The sequence below is a fragment of the Electrophorus electricus genome, chromosome 19 (genome assembly GCF_041902795.1).
Source record: "Electrophorus electricus isolate QZ-2024a chromosome 19, ASM4190279v1, whole genome shotgun sequence".
Taxonomy (NCBI): domain Eukaryota; kingdom Metazoa; phylum Chordata; class Actinopteri; order Gymnotiformes; family Gymnotidae; genus Electrophorus; species Electrophorus electricus.
Genome location: NC_137515.1, coordinates 7,888,645 through 7,905,344, shown reverse-complemented (window position 1 = coordinate 7,905,344; position 16,700 = coordinate 7,888,645). Strand labels below are relative to the sequence as shown.

Sequence of the window (16,700 nt, the reverse complement as noted above, 5' to 3'; positions counted from 1 at the left end):
TTTAGAAAGAGCAGGAAGAACCATTTAGCTTTTTTCCAAAGCAACTGACAATACTACTGAATACAACTTAAGCAACTTTGCAATAGTGAGGCTTGAACTTTTTGATCACTAGTCAAGTACCTTAACCACTGAGCCACCACTGCACCATGGGAAACCAATTCACACGTCCCTAATAGTCTGTGCTTTTCACATAGTCTGTGAAATTACTCAACTTAAAAAAGGGAAGGAGTAGCAACTTGAGTTTAAATGGCATGTCATGACTCCAAAATCAGCTGAGAGAGCCCTAAGAGAGCAGACGTGTGCATGGGTTTGCTGTGAGCAGCGGGACGAGCACTTACGGGGAGACAGTGATTAATCAGTAATCAGAGAGAGGAAGACAGGGACGTTAGACGAGGAGTTTGGGAAGGGCAGTGAGAGGAGAAACGTTCTGCTGTACTGAGCTTCACCTGTGAGCTAATGGAGGAGACAGTGGCTGTTCCCCTGCGGCCTGACCGTCATCTGAGAGATGGAAGCAGTGAAAGGCCAGAAGAGGGAGGACAAAAAGCACAGAGTGAGAGAGAGGGAGAGAGGAAAGAGAGGAAAGGGGGAGAGAGGGAGTGAGAGGAAGAGAAGAAGAGAAAAGTAGAGAGGGCGAGAAGAAAGGGGGGAGAGAGGTGGATAAAAGAAAAGTGTGATTGAGACAGTAAAAAAGGTGCAAAACACAACATACCATATCCAGCCTTTCATGCAAACCCAAAAATATGACAGATGAATATAACAAACATAATGCAACTTAAGAAGTACCAAAACACACCCAACAAATATATTAACACACAAACTATCATCAAAGCAGGAACCTTGAGGAGTCCTCTGCTGGCTTGTGAGAATTTTTCTGATTTCACCGAGCCATGCCATCTTTACATCCACTGTGGGAGCCTGTAGAGAAAATAGCAGAGCGCCTCCATGTGGCTGTACATATAACTACTCCATCCTAGATTAATGCTTCAAGATTTATTTTAGAAATTTGTCTATGAATTGCAGATCATTTCCAGAGCTGGCTTAAGTGACCTTGGTGTTGTTTTAAATGAGTTTATTAGTCAGACAGTGGAACCCTCTGTTGTTAAAGTATACAGAACTGTTCTGCCAGTTTCAGTGATTCTTGAATTGGGCCTTTAACTGCACTTCAGCAAAGGATATTGTCACTAATGTGCTCTGAGGAGCTAATGTTTGTGTTTTAGTTATGTTTATGTCTTCTGGCACCAGTAGAGTGCTGGGACTTTTGCTGGGTTTCATGCATTTTAGCTTTTGCATTTTTAAATCTTAACCAGCTTACCTGCACTATGTACACTTCTTCTCTGCCACTGTAGCAGATCTCAAACTTCTTCACATCCCCCTTAATGTTCTCAGTGATTCCCACAGAGCTCATCTGCAGGGGAAACTGCACTCAAAACCACACTCAAAACCAGACGTTGAACCACACTTAAAACCACACACTGAACCATACTCTGAACCACACTCTGAACCACACTCTGAACCACACTCTGAACCACATTCAAAACCACACTCTGAACCACACTCTAAACCACACTCTAAACCACACTCTGAACCACACTCTAAACCACACTCTGAACCACACTCTAAACCACACTCTGAACCACACTCTGAACCACACTCTAAACCACACTCTGAACCACATTCAAAACCACACTCTGAACCACATTCTGAACCACATTCAAAACCACACTCTGTACCACATTCAAAATCACACTCTGAACCACACTGAACCACACTCTGAACCACATTCTGAACCATGCTTGGAAAAACAGTTTGAACCGCATTCTGAATCGTACTCTTAACCATCCTCAGAACCGCACTCTGAACCACATTCTGAACCAAACTCTAAACCGCACTCAGAACCACATTCAGAACCACAATCTGAACCAAACTCTAAACCACTCAGAACCACATTCTGAACCAAACTCTAAACCGCACTCAGAACCACAATCAGAACCACATTCAGAACCAAACTCTAAACCACTCAGAACCACATTCAGAACCACACTTGTTGCAGGGAAAGCACTTGCCCTCTGTTACTACTGGATGTCTATCATAGTTTGATGTAATTTGGTTCATGCATGTTTGTTGATTCTTTGAAAGCTAGTATATTTTTATAGTAACTGATATCTATTGCTAATCCCCACTGACTGTTGCTTTAGAGGTTAACAATGGGATACAGCCTTTACTCAATCTGGCAGTCTGACCCAACAAAGCTCGATCCAAACCCAGTGACATAACACGGCTCCAATGTTTACAAGCTTCTTGGGCTGTTTGGCTGTAGGTCACATGGAGATTAGATGTGTTTGTCTCGAGGTCTCAACGTTTTAGGCAGTGTTGTTTATGTTATGATGTTTATGATGTTAAAATCATAACATTCATTCCATGGAGTTGCAAAGTTCCATAAGTGTAGATGAGTTATTTTTCACTGCTGCCATAGCAACAGCTAGCAATACAATGTATATGTATGTGTGAGTGTGTGTGGGTATGTGTGTGTATTTGTGTATATTAACATGTCTTTGAAAGCTAGTATATTTTCAGAGTAACTAATGTTTATTGCAAGAAATGTATAAATAAATTATTTCCTATGAATATAAACAGCCTTTCAAGTCATATACACACGTTTTCTGCGTATATGCATGTGTGTGTGTGTGTGTGTGTGTGTGTGTGTGAGTGTGTGTGTGTGTTTGTGTGTGTGTCTGTGTGTGTGTGTGAGTGTGTTTGTTTGTGTGTTTGTGTGTGAGAGAGTGTGTGTGTGTGTTTGTTTGTGTGTGTGTGTGTGTGTGAGAGAGTGAGTGTGTGTGTTTGTGTGTGTGAGAGAGTGAGTGTGTGTGTTTGTGTGTGTGTGTGTGAGTGTGTGTGTGTGTGTGTGAGAGAGTGAGTGTGTGTGTTTGTGTGTGTCTGTGTGTGTGTGAGTGTGTTTGTGTGTTTGTGTGTGTGAGAGAGTGTGTGTGTGTGTGTGTGTGTGAGAGAGTGTGTGTGTGTGTGTGAGTGTGTGTGTGTGTGTGAGAGAGTGAGTGTGTGTGTTTGTGTGTGTCTGTGTGTGTGTGAGTGTGTTTGTGTGTTTGTGTGTGTGAGAGAGTGTGTGTGTGTGTGTGTGTGTGAGTGTGTGTGCTCTCTGACCCTGAGGCAGTGCTTGAAGCTGTAGGAGGCTGTGCGCTCTGGCCCATCCCCGTTTTCCTCTCTCTTCTTGCAGAAGAGCAGTGCCCTCTCATGGAGGAACAGATGTCTCTGCATGGGTTTAAAGCGAGCCATGTCCTTCACCCGCGTGGCCCCTTTTCTGTGGCTCACCCACACACTGAAGGAGCCCTGCATCAGCAACCCTCCCAGGTCTTTCAGCTCCCCCTGAACACACACACACACACACAAACACACACAGCATCTGGCCCAGGTCACTCTGCTCCCCCTGCGCACGCAAGCACATGCATACACACAAACAGACAGAGACACACACACACGCACACACACACAAACACACACAGCATCTGGCCCAGGTCACTCTGCTCCCCCTGCACACGCAAGCACATGCATACACACAAACAGACAGAGAGAGACACACACACACACACACAAACACACATAGCATCTGGCCCAGGTCACTCTGCTCCACCTGTGCGAGTGCACATGCAAGCACATGCATACACACACACAGACACACACAGACAGAGAGACACACACAGACACACACACAGCACCTGGCCCAAGTCACTTTGCTGCCTCTGCACACACACACACACACACACACACACACACACACACACACACACACATACACAAACAGCCCCTATTCACAAATGGCATTAACATTCATTATGGGCAATCAGATCATAATTGACTAGCACGAAGTGTGAATGGGGTAAAATGAAGTTTAATCCAATCACTGAAACCACATTGGAAGTGGTCTGGGACACATCAGGCCACATTACATTTGTAGTGTGAATGCATCCTGATGCAACAAGTACTGCCCATATCAACCATGACATTACCCTAGCTGGAAATACATAATGGTTGTTTTGGAATTATGATGTTTTGGAGTCATCATAAAACACAATGACTGTTTGGAAATTGCTCTGCGTGTAGTTAAGCAAGCTTGACAATAAGAGCACTGTTGCAGTTGCGGTGGAAGAGTGACAAAATGTCAGGTTTACACAGCTCTGTATTTAGATGGTCCCTTGTGATTGGACCATCCAGGATACATGTTAATTCCAGATGTGAATATGGTCACAGATTCACAGAAACACACAAACACAACATCATACACAGGGGAACAAACCCACACACACCACACACATAGACACACATAGACACACATAACCACACCACACACACAGCAACCTGCCTAGGTCACGCAGCTCCCTTTACAAACACACACACACCAGCACACAAACACATACACCCCAGCGCAGACTCACACACATATACCAACACCCATACCCCCACACACACCACACAGACACATAGAGGGACACACACACAACCCTTCCTCACCTCATAACCTGTGATGGCTATCTGGTGCATAGAGTCATTGACAGACTTAAGGAGGTCCAGCATGGCATTGAGCGCCCCCTGCATTTCAGAAACATACTGCGACTCTGTACTGTGCTTCAGCAACTCCTGAAAACATGCACAAACACACATATATTGTTATAACATAGACATACTCACACTCACCAGCACATAGACACACATACACACAGACACATTAATATTAACACACAAACACACAAATACATAAACAGACATACAGATACAGACACATACACAGGTACAGACAGGATATATACATACACACACACACACACACACACACACACACACATTCTAAATAGTCAGTACTTTATGTATATAAAGAAATCACACAATGAAAATGATTTTTCTGTTCTGAACATTGCTGGTGGAGAATTCAAGTGTACCTTCAGTAGCAGCTGGTACTTGGTTAGACGCTGAACGGGTTTGAGCAAATAGGAATCCAGCCCCAGTTTGTGGTCCAGTTTTTGTTTACACTCCTACACAGAGAGACAAGGAGAGCAGCACTATCAGAGACCTAAAGATTCACTCTACACTTACCGTTATGCCTGTTCTGCAGTGCCAGGAGAGGCAGAGGCAGTGTGCCTGTTGTACCTGGAAAAAGCGTGATTCCGAGCACTGCCTCCACAGGGCTTCAGAGCGAGGCTTGTTCTGGCAGTAACGTTCATATACTTGGAAATTCTCTTTCTGCAGAACCAGTAAAGGAACAGATTTAGATGAGCCCCTTAATGCACACATGAATTCTACCGTTGAAATAGATCAGTGTACTAATTTAATTGTTCACTACTGCACTGGTGATCAGACTATTCACTACTGCACTGGTGATTAGGCCCCCTAGACTACTGCACTACTGATTAGGAGGCTGGACTTGGTCCTCAAGGTTTCTTCCTTAATCTGTTCAGGGAGTTTTTCCTTTCCATTGTCACAACTGGTTTGCCACTAATGCACTGGTGACCAGACTGTTCACTGCTGCATTAGTGATCAGACTGTTTACTACTGCACTGGTGACCAGACTGTTCACTGCTGCATTAGTGATCAGACTGTTTACTACTGCACTGGTGACCAGACTGTTCACTGCTGCATTAGTGATCAGACTGTTTACTACTGCACTGGTGAGCAGACTGTTCACTGCTGCATTAGTGATCAGACTGTTTACTACTGCACTGGTGACCAGACTGTTCACTGCCGCATTAGTGATCAGACTGTTTACTACTGCACTGGTGACCAGACTGTTCACTGCTGCATTAGTGATCAGATTGTTTACTACTGCACTGGTGCTCAGCAGTTCCAGGATGCTCACCCTTTCCAGGAAGCATGCTCCCACTCTCTCTGGGCTCTCCACGCAGCTCTCCAGGTCCTGAACAAATATCCTACAGAGCAAATACAATATAAATATAAGTTTACACTAACTGTGTGTGCATGCGTGTTTGTGTGTATGTGTGTGTGTGTGTGTGTGTGTGTGTGTGTGTGTGTGTGTGTGTGTTTTTGATACCTGCTGTGGAATTTGTAGATTTCTGGCAGGTTTCCAAATAAAACGTCCTTCTTATTATGCAGTTGGGAGGGCAGAATGTGAGAGAGGGCAGAGTTATCCATCTCAGCCCTGTAACCCTGACCCACATTAGCAAGGGGAGAACACACACACACACACACACACACACACACACACACATACACATCCTTAGCATGATAAAGACCCAGGAGGGTAAACAGGTTTAGAAAAGATGACTTATGTTCCTTACCAATAACACTGACAGCAGCTCCTCTACATAGATCTTCTCTGTCTCAATCAACTCCTTCATAACATGGCTGCAAGACATACATTTGAAAAAATGACAGATACCGAGTGAGAAACACAGAGAATGTGGAGAGAGAGGCAGAGCTAGGTGAGGAATTGCAGGGTGAGATGTGTAGTTGTAACTGTAGGGACTGGTGGGATTCACACCGTCTATGCTGATCTTGGGTCTCTAGTCCCTCTGGTTCATACACCAGGCTGTTGCGTTTTCCCTCATAGTCATGCTGAACCTCAATCTGCACCGCTCAAAACACATTAAACAGTGAACACAATATATACATCCAAACATCTGAATACCGTAAACACATGCAAATGCCTGACCACCACGTACACACCCATAAATCTGTACACAATACATAAACCCAAATGTCTGAATACAAAAGCACACCCAAATACCTGAACACCATATACACATCAAAACATCTGAACACACCAACACACTCAAATGTCTTAACACCATATACACATCCAAACACCTGAACACCATATACACACCCACACACATCTGAACAAATAATACAGCACATCTGAGGTTGTGCAATATCAGAAGGACTGTGCAATAACTGCAGGCTGGTTTGGGAGACTGTGCAGACTGCGACAATTGTGAGGTTTAGAAAGGGCAGCGCTGTGCAGGAGTTGTGGGACTGTGCAGCAACAGCAATAACTGGGACTGCAATGGTTGTGGAATTGTGCAGTAGTAGTTGATGGTTGTGGGACTGTGCAGTGGTTGTTGAGCTGACTGCAAATTGTAAATAACTGAAGAGCTGTTTTTTTGAGGCTAGTAGGCTGTGAAGTATTTTCCTTGATAACTCAAATGTTGACACTACAGGATGTGTGTATGTGAACGTGTGATTGTTGTTCTGTCATGTCTCCTAGCCTGGACTCCATTTCCCAGCATCCTCCCGATGACAGCTCTCCCGTCGCTCAACCCAGATCCTCTGATAGTCACATGCTTGCTTGACCTACAGCTCCTGATTACTGACTCATTCTATCCGTCTCCCATTTAGCTTCCCTCTATTTAAACCTGTCAGTTCCCATGTACACCTTGCAAGGTATTGCCACGAGCATTGCATGCATACCGAGCGTTATTACAGTTTGTCTTTCCGGTTACCGATCTGTTTTGCTGCCTGGCTTCCGTCTCTGTTTGATCCCTATTTGGCATGTCTGTTTTGTAGAACTGATCTTCGGCTATGTAAACCCCGGATTGTCTCTTCGGTTTCACCTTTCCTGGCCCCTGTGTTCTGGTTGCTCTCTCTCTGGATTTGGACCTCTGCTTGGCTAATGACTCCCACTCTGGATTATCCCTTATTTAATTAAAAAAACTCGAACATTGGTCAATTATTTGCAAATGTCTCATTCTGTTCCTGTATGTTACTTTTTCTGTGTGTCGAGTCCATGAAAAATTTTCCTGCGGGACGATAAAGTATATATCTCATCATCATTGTCATCGGTAAACTAAACAATATATTTTTCCTTCAGTAAAAAAAAAAAATCAACATGTAGATTTTAGAAAAAGCAGTTTACTTTGTCAGGACTACTTTGGACGTTCAGACAAGGAAAGTTACTACACTTTTTCTCTAGTTTTCCTATACCTACACAGGGCATTTTTGACCTTAGAATTCACATAAATTAAAACATTTGCACACACCCAGAGCTTTTTCTGGGTTTTTAAAATCAACCATCTCTGACCTTCTTAGTGTTGTTGTTTTTCCGTGAGACTCGTTTGCAAGGTAGAGAGAGGTCAAAGTTGAACTTCAAACTGGAATTCACATCAAAGCCTGAAATCAAAGACCACAGTGAACTAGCCTGCCCTTACAGCATTTGCAAGACACTCTTAACCAGAGACACTTATATATTTGCATATTCTTCAGTATGACAGCACGTGTGCTCCCTGGAAACTGAACCCATGACCTTGGTGTTACTAACACCATACACTAACGCCATGTTTGCAGGTTTTACCTGTTGTGTTTGGTATGGGGATCATGTTGTGTGAGTGTAACCAGCTTGAATGGCCATGTGTTAAGTGGTAACAGCTGGAGAGACAGTGGACAACTCAAACTGATGGTGATGGAGTAGTGCTTGCCACCTCGCAGCACCTGCAACCTCTAAGTGTCAGGTTCTCCAGTCCCAAGCTGAATAGTGGAACATCAGACAGTTAAGTGGCCACCAGCAAGCTCAGATATTGTCTGGCTCAAGTTTGATGATGCTGTAGTCATTACTCTGGAAGCGACCTTGAAGGGGACTGCTGACAAGCTTGCAGCTGAAGGGTTTGGCACTGTGTAAGGAAGGGCACAAGACCCACTAAAGAAAGAATCAGTGAAATAAGTCAAGTTCCATGCACTGAAGAATCTGGTGAGAAAGCGAAGCAAGCTCTGGGAGAACTCCATGGTATTCTTACGTAGAAGCTCATATCTCTTTGCAGGGCTGAAGGGCAAGAGAGTGAGTCAGGAGATGTGCATCTTTCATTTCAAACCCATTATTAACAGTGATGGAGCAAGGGAGGAGGTACTCTGGGGGGTCCCTTGAGCAATTTCTCAGCTCATATTTGATTTGAACAATGATCCCTGGTGGAGTGAAGCTAGTGGGAGGGCCAGTTTAGCCCCAGGACCAGTGGCATGACCTACAAAGTATGTAAAAGGTGTCCCAGGCTACTGTTCCATCTGTGCAAGATCCTGAGGGTTATCTGGATGCCCCAACAATGGAGATGTTCAGAAGGTGTATGGATTCCAAATGAGGTCTATCTCACTGCTCAATCTCATTGGTCAGGACAATCTCATTGCTCAGTGTGGAAGAGAAAATATTTTTCAGTGTAAAGGCCAACACCTAACTCAGTACCTACTGAATGAAGCAAACACTGACAACTCTGTCCAGAAGGGTGGGATCTCAGACAGTCTATAATGAATGTGCCATAATATTCCAACATACAGGAGGCATGACACAGCTGATTAGAGAACCATGAGAAGGAAGAGGTGACTTGACACTGCAGTGGGTGGATCTCACAAATGCATATGGATCAATACCACACCAGCTGGTGGAGACAGCATTGGAATCGCACCATGTCTCAGGTAAGGTCAGGGACCTCATGTCAGACTATTATTATAGCTTCAATCGGAGAGTCACCTTGGGGGCAATCACTTCGGCATGGCACCAGATGGAAAAAGGGGTCATCAGTGGACAATGATTATTACATTATTTCAGTGATCCTGTTTGCCTTGGCCATGAACTTGCTGGTAAAGTCAATGGAGGTAGAAGGCCCCTGACAAAGTCTAACAGCTCATTACCAGAGCCTTTATGGACAATCTGACACCTTCCCATGAAGAAGGGGAAAGTGACTGACTGCTAGTGTTTTTATCTGGGAGGTACTAAGATACCATCAGTCATGAAGAAGCCAGGCAAAAACCCTGGGAAGGCCACTGAGAGCACTCTTAAGGATGCTGCCACTTTCAAGACCACAAACCAGGAGTTGGAGGCATGGTTGGCAGCAGTGGACCTGTGGCCTGGCCAGTGGAATTCAAGGCCTGGATCAGTACAGCATCCTTCCCAGGATTTTGTGGCCACTACAGATCTGTGAATTCCCGTAGAAGAGCAGGAAGAGCAGGGCTTGGCATCTTTCCATCAATCTGTCATGGCCAAGCTGAGGGCAAGGACAGAGGTAGGAACCAGGGTTGAGGAGCTGCCTGAAAGCTAGATGGTAAGTATGAGCTAGCAGTGAACATGGGCAGGACGGGAACAGGTGCTGGATCGAGAGATCTCCTAGTCCAAGTTGTGGCAGGCTGAGCCATTGTACATAGAGTTTGTAGTGCAGTCTGTCTATGACATCCATCCAAGTCCATCCAACCTCTTCACCTGGGGAAAGGTCAACTCACCCACATGTCCCACATTGTGCCTCAGGAAAGGAACACTGGAACATTCTTAGCACCTGCTCCAAAGCACTAGGTAAAGGTTGCTACAGCTGGTTGCATGACCAGGTGCTGAAGACTAATGATGACACTATCTGCAGTGCCAAAGGTTGACACTATCTGCAGTGCCACTATCTACAGTGACACTATCTGCAGTGCCATTTGCAAGCAACTCAGATTTCCAGAGAACACCAGAGACCAACCTGAGCCCAGAAAGTGTGCTAGTTTAAGAAAAATCAGAGCAGGTGGTCCTGCTGTAGCTCATTGTGACCTGAGAGGAGAGGATGGAAGAGGAAATTGAAAGGACACGAGCCAATACTTGGTGGCAGAGAGTTGTATAAAGGTGTGGAGCGTTCAATTTGTGCCAACAGAGGTTGGCTACAGAAGAGTTGCAGCTCATTCTCCGTGTAAGGTCTACAGTCTCCTGGGCATCACACGAGATCATCACACAAGAGGAAGGCCACCGAGTGCCAGGAATGGAGGCAGCAGAAAAAGCCTCTAGATATCTGTGGATCAAAAGGAGTGAGCTGTGATTCATGCTACTTGGACACAAGCTGGGAACTGATCACTCCTTGACTTGAACCATCATCCCTCAAGACACATGGAAGACATGCTTCAACACTCTTCTCTGTCCTGTCACCAAGGTGATGGAATGAATTTTCCTTGGATGTCCATACAGCTGAGTCACTGGCTGTCTTCACATGAAGTTTGAAGACTTACCTCTTCAGTCCCTAATAACTTAAATATGCATTTTACTTTTACTGTCTTTCATTTTAGTGATTTAGCCTTAGCCGGGTAGTATTTTTAACACCAACTTAAGAGGATATGTTTTTGATAGAATCTACAAAACGCTTCTGTAAGTTGCTCTGGACAAGGGTGTCAAATGCTGTAAATGTATATGTAAACAGTGGGTTGTGTGAGTATAACATGTTTAGTATGTGCAGTGTGTACTGAGCATACTGTGTTTTGGGGAGAAGAGGGGAGATTTGCAGCGTGGGGGACTCTCTGGCCTGGGAGACACATGCTGGATGGGTCTGACCTGGATGTCAGCGAGCTTGCGCAGGCAGGCCTGCCTGCTGTGGATCATTGCCTGCATGGTAGTCAGCTTCTGTACAACTGCTTCTATCTGGGACTGGGGAACAAAGTGGGAGAGTGAGTCTTCCAAGGGGTGATGATTCTGTCTGCCTGCTGTCCGCAATGGCAGTTTGCTTAAGTGTTTGTGTACCTGTAACTGTGGGGTGAGAACTGCCTGGAAGTCCAATGTAAGCAGATCAGGGTGGAGGCCTGACAGAGCTGCTTCCATCAGCCTCTGTAGGTGAAGTGGAGCTGCCTCTATTAGCTTCTCTATGTCCTGCAGAGCAGCCTGAGCCCCCTCCTTAGACTGGAACTTATCCATCAGCTGATTAGCCAAGAGATAGGCCCCCTCATCACACCAGCGCATTGTCTGCACATATACACAAACATGCATGTATGCATGCACACACACGGGGGTGCACCCACACACGCACTTGCGCGTGCGCACACACGCGTGCGCACACACACGTGCGCACACACATACGCAAACACAGAAACACTAGTGAACACAGGTGCTAGGTTTGTGCTATTGGTTGTGTGAATGTATGTGTGTGAGTGTGTGTGTGTGTGTGTGTGTGTGTGTGTGTGTGTGTGTGTGTGTACCTCCTCAAGGCGCAGCAGTAGTTCCCGTGTGCGTGTGAGTGTGTTGTGTTTGTTGCGCAGTGCAGTGGTCAGCGTGTCACAGTGATGTCGTAATTCATTACAGCGCTGCACTATTAGAGCCAGAGCATAGTGGTGACTCGCGGCCAGCTGATGCCCATGCAGGATGATGATCTGAGCATGCCCCATCTCCTCCTGACAGCCCAGCACACACACAGATACATACATACACACACACACACACACACACACACACACACATACACACACACACACACACACACACACACACACACACACACACACATATACACACACACACATTACATTAGTTTATGATTTAATGTAAAAAGAATAAGGTATAGTAATAACAGAAAACCAATACTCGAAGAACTTAATAAATTGATTTGCTAAGCAGATTCTTTTTTAAAAATAGGTGGGCAGCAGAAGGGGACCTCAGCCGTAGAGTCCAAGGCCTCCAGATCTTGGAGGAGCTGATCAGTCTGAGCCACAGTCGCCCCTACAGTAGGGATGGCCTTCTCCCTTACACTCAGCTTCTCCAGGGTGCTCTCCATCTGTGCAGCACAGCGCAGACACACAGAGACACAAAGAGACAGAGATTCAGTTCACAGCACTTTCAGGACAGATGTGATGCTCACTAATTTATATTAGGCATTTAATTAAGTATGTTTTGCACAATTTTTTTTAAGATTAAAGTTTTCCTATTATATTGCAGTTTAGAACCAATGTGCAGTGAACTGTAACCGTGATGACCACACCCCTGCCTGTGACTGCACAATTTGAAGTTAATTAGCAGTGTTTTTGATGGTAAATAACTCAGAGAGGCATGCTGATGCCTGATTAACCTTCTGTGTGGGACAGCAGCGTGTTTCTGCTTACACATCCTCTGGAGCATGTTTGCCCTTGGCTGAGCTTAAAAAATAGCTGTTGATCATCAAACATAATTTTTTGAAAATATCGCCACCTAGTGTTACCTCATGGAAACTCAGTTCATATCTCAACAGCTGTAGATACTGTTGTAGCTTAAGGTGGTGCTTCTCAAAAAAACCATCAAAAGCCGTTTCCATATCCCTCAGCTGGGCCAAGAGCCTGCAGGCACACACACACACACACAGAACAAGTTCAGTGGTCCACCGGATTATATTTAATTTGCCCAGTAAAATAAATACCTACACTTGAATTAAGATAATCTGGCAACTTTTGAATGCCACATGAATATGAATCGAATCAAATGCTTGAAGTACTAGTGTGGATGCCTGCTGGCAGTGGTATGAACCTCTGTACTGTGTCCCTGTCCTGGTTGATGTTTCTTTCCTCTGCTGCAGCGTCTTCTGCTGCCCTGACGCCCTCCAGGTTGGACAGGATCTGCCTCCCCTCTCGTATGACTGCCCGAATGTCATCCTGCCTCAGTTCATGCAATGTCAGTCACTCACTCTTATAACAGCGCACTTTCATCTCCTGCCATGCATTCCATCTTCAAAGGACACTGGACTTACAGTTACTTTTCTTACTCATTTCAAAAGAACTAGAGTAACATTTTAGATGCTTTGGTTCCAGCCCTTACAGCACAAATGCATTTATACCCCCAGTTCTGTAGTTTGTATATTGCATATATTGCCTATATGGCACACCTCCCAATTAATCAGATGATTTGACAGATACATAAATCCACATGGTACCTTCATCTGTCTGTACTTGTCCGTGTGAGATCTGAGGAGATAATCGATTGTGTTTGCTTCATCTGGCAACTCTGTCTCAGCCAGTTCTGTACCGAAGGCCTGCAGTAACTGGGCTATCTCCTTTACGGTCACTGCAAAGCTCTCTATGGCCTACAGGGGGCATGTGAGACAAAAACATATATTACTAAGCATATTGTCATGGTTCAAAAAATGCTCAAACTAGTTAATAAATTAAATTAGGTCACCGGTAATTCTAAGAATGTTTTTTATTTTATTTTATTGTAATTACTCCTGGTCATCTGTAAGATATGGAACAAGGAAAAGTAATGTGTATTTAGAGTAATAAAGCACCTACTTTTTTTTTCAAATACGAATAGGCTGACTATTGATCCTTTCATCTCTGACGGCAAAGGACCATAAATATAAGGGTTCTGTAAATATTGTATTGAAGTGTACTGTAATCAGTCCAGGAAATGACAGGAGACTGCCTGGAGCTCGAGGCCCAGTGCTGGCAGACAGAGGGAGCGCGTGTGTGCACAGTGCAGGTGTCTATCAGTGACATGGTGCTGCTTAAGAATGTTTACCATTTACCATTTACAGTAGAATGTTTACCGTTTACCATTCACAGTAGAATGTTTACCGTTTACCGTTTACAGTAGAATGTTTACCGTTCTCAGAACTATCCAGTCACTAGGGCAGCATTCCATAGTTCCACCAAACTCAGAACTTAACTGATTCTCATTGATATAGTGGAGCAGATCAGTCACTGAGCTCAGCATGACCACCTGCAAGAGAGACAAATGGACAGAGAACATGGATTTCATCGTATGCAATTTGAAGACTGAAGTAATTGATATGATGCTCTGTCCAAGTCTTTTTAGATCAGGTAAGTGCTGGAAAAGTAATCAGGTGATGCCTGTATACAGAGATGAGGCTATATAGTGTGAAGCTTTTTTTTGCATGCAGTCTGTAATTCAGTGATAAGCTCCTGATTTCCATATCCTTTAGTGGTTTCGTGTAGCTGTCCGGTCCTCCTCACCGGCATCTTGAGCATAAAGTCATCTTGTGTGAAACGGAAGCCCAGGTCTGAGCCGGTGCTCTGAGGTTGACTCCTGGGCCGCAGCACAAAAACCAGGTGGAGATTTCCAGGAAAGGAGGTCTAAAACATGCACAAAGAGCAGCAGTTACAGAGGGTGGTTTGTGTTTGTGTTATTCTCCTTATTTCAGTGTCTCCCCTTATACACACATTGATTAAAAACTCCTCTCTGATGCGACAGCTTCCTTGCATAAAAGCTAGGTCTAGGTTTCAGCTCTGCTCTTCCATGTGCATAGGTGCCAAGTTAATTGATTATATAATTGGACTGCATATGGCTAAGAAGAAGTTCTGGATGCACCTCAGCCACCCACAGCTGTGTTTACACATATAGAGAAATCTGGATCACTCTAAATCCCACTTACACACGTGATTGGGAGATTTTGCCAAACTGAGTAGAATCAAGCTGTGGATATAAACAATCTGTGGGAGTAGTTACTGACTGTAAGGGTGCCATTTGATTTGTTTACTTCCAAAGTCGGTGGACAAGTGATCCGGCAGTGGTAAATCATGTTCAACTTTACAGATGGCTAATCAATGAAACACGGCAGAGCCTCAAACCCATCCAGTTTCCCTGCTGCCCTATTTCTCACTAATCACCCTTCCCCGTGACAGGCTACGTGCAGATAAATGGATTAGATTTCGTAGACTGCAGGTGTTTGAGAGGATTATGAAAGCTCGGCTGATTTTCTAATCAGAAATGGCTATTTTACAGAGGGTTCAGATTAAAATCTAAAGCATGTATAAAGTATGATTCGTTGGTGGAGACGTCCACTAAGGTTTAAAGGTGTGCCCCCCCTCCCCCCTCCCCCAGCATTTAACTGGTTACAAAATCCTGCCTGCGCTGCTGGACTGGTAACTCGCATTAAACCGCTAGAGCAGCCTACGAGTGACACCAGGCACTCTATATGCCATCGGTGACAACAATAGCTATTTTAAAACATAGGTAATAGCTGGTTGTCTAAAATCTGAAGAGAGAGAGGACCTGTGTGTGTACTATTTCTGGGCTATTTCTGACACCCACCCGGCCCCATCGGAAACGTTAGATGGGCGCACATGCTGGACGAGCATGCTATTAGCACTCCGCATGAGCTTAATATAAGCGATTCTAGTCCCATCGTATTAAACAGACCAAAAACGTGTCTTACCGTAGCCCTTCGGATCCGGGGAAGCCCCCTCAGTGGATTGTCCTCCGCCATTGTTTCAGATGTGGCCTTTGTGAGGGGACAAAACCCCCGTCCTCTGCCTCACAACTTACCACCCTCCATCACTTTGTCTGCGGGACTCTACGAGACAGTGAGCAGCCGCAGAGCGCGCTACTGCAGTGCCCACGACACAAGAAGCAAAGCTCGCTGCCCGCAACACCTTGATACTTGTGCTTGCAGCACTGTCATGCGGCGCACTTCGCATCTACACCATCCTTTACTTGTTTTTCAAGCAAATTAATGTAACGTTTTATAGACAATGCTTATAAGTCAAAGTATCTGTAAAATACAGGAGGGCGCCCTTGTTGAAGAATACGCAGGGTAGTATCAGGACCACGGACAGAGGTCGACAATGATTTATTGTACCTCTGCTGATGTATGACCCCTGCTGTTGTCCTTGGGGAGGTCTAGATACCAAATGGGAAATCAAACGTGTAAGTAAAAGTGTACAAAGAAAATCATTTAAAATGTAGACATGTAATAAGTAAGAGTGGGCAGCTGAGACTCATCAGATCTCGTATTAATTAAACACTATAGGACTCCATTTGTCGCGATCTGATATCCTTCAGTGCAATAGCAACATTCCTCGTGCACGTAACACGGTCCTTTATTTAAATCTGTTTGATGACGAAAGTCTTCGGTATTAAAACCAGAGTTCTGGACAGAGTTCTGTGGTTTGAGACGAGTCGTCCTTGGAACAGTACTATTTATATAGCTATACCTGTCCATAGGTTCAGCTGCTTTAACTGTGCATCAAATAAATAATCGAATGGCGTT

At 44.7% G+C, this 16,700-nt stretch overlaps 1 protein-coding gene across 8 annotated transcripts in view; it reads right to left on the bottom strand.

Moving 5' to 3' along the window:
• The window catches only part of mcf2b (MCF.2 cell line derived transforming sequence b), a 23,572-nt gene extending 6,872 nt beyond the window's left edge, over positions 1-16,700 (bottom strand). For 2 of the 8 annotated variants that reach the window (XM_081701948.1, XM_081701947.1), the window contains exons 1-22: positions 15,867-16,696; positions 14,665-14,784; positions 14,294-14,410; positions 13,626-13,775; positions 13,223-13,347; positions 12,921-13,035; positions 12,381-12,500; positions 11,929-12,120; positions 11,477-11,695; positions 11,212-11,383; positions 8,042-8,130; positions 6,503-6,588; positions 6,300-6,366; positions 6,053-6,168; positions 5,861-5,930; positions 5,155-5,247; positions 4,947-5,039; positions 4,522-4,647; positions 3,157-3,378; positions 1,313-1,405; positions 837-915; positions 447-498 (exon numbers count right to left, since the gene is read on the bottom strand). In XM_081701948.1, the coding sequence (XP_081558074.1) occupies positions 447-498; positions 837-915; positions 1,313-1,405; positions 3,157-3,378; positions 4,522-4,647; positions 4,947-5,039; positions 5,155-5,247; positions 5,861-5,930; positions 6,053-6,168; positions 6,300-6,366; positions 6,503-6,588; positions 8,042-8,130; positions 11,212-11,383; positions 11,477-11,695; positions 11,929-12,120; positions 12,381-12,500; positions 12,921-13,035; positions 13,223-13,347; positions 13,626-13,775; positions 14,294-14,410; positions 14,665-14,784; positions 15,867-15,917 (2,567 nt within the window). In that variant the 5' untranslated portion in view covers positions 15,918-16,696. Of the gene's footprint in view, positions 1-446; positions 499-814; positions 916-1,312; positions 1,406-3,156; positions 3,379-4,521; positions 4,648-4,946; positions 5,040-5,154; positions 5,248-5,860; positions 5,931-6,052; positions 6,169-6,299; positions 6,367-6,502; positions 6,589-8,041; positions 8,131-11,211; positions 11,384-11,476; positions 11,696-11,928; positions 12,121-12,380; positions 12,501-12,920; positions 13,036-13,222; positions 13,348-13,625; positions 13,776-14,293; positions 14,411-14,664; positions 14,785-15,866 lie in introns of those variants that run through there. The other 6 variants (XM_081701949.1, XM_081701946.1, XM_081701951.1 and 3 more) reach the window with 6 other exon arrangements.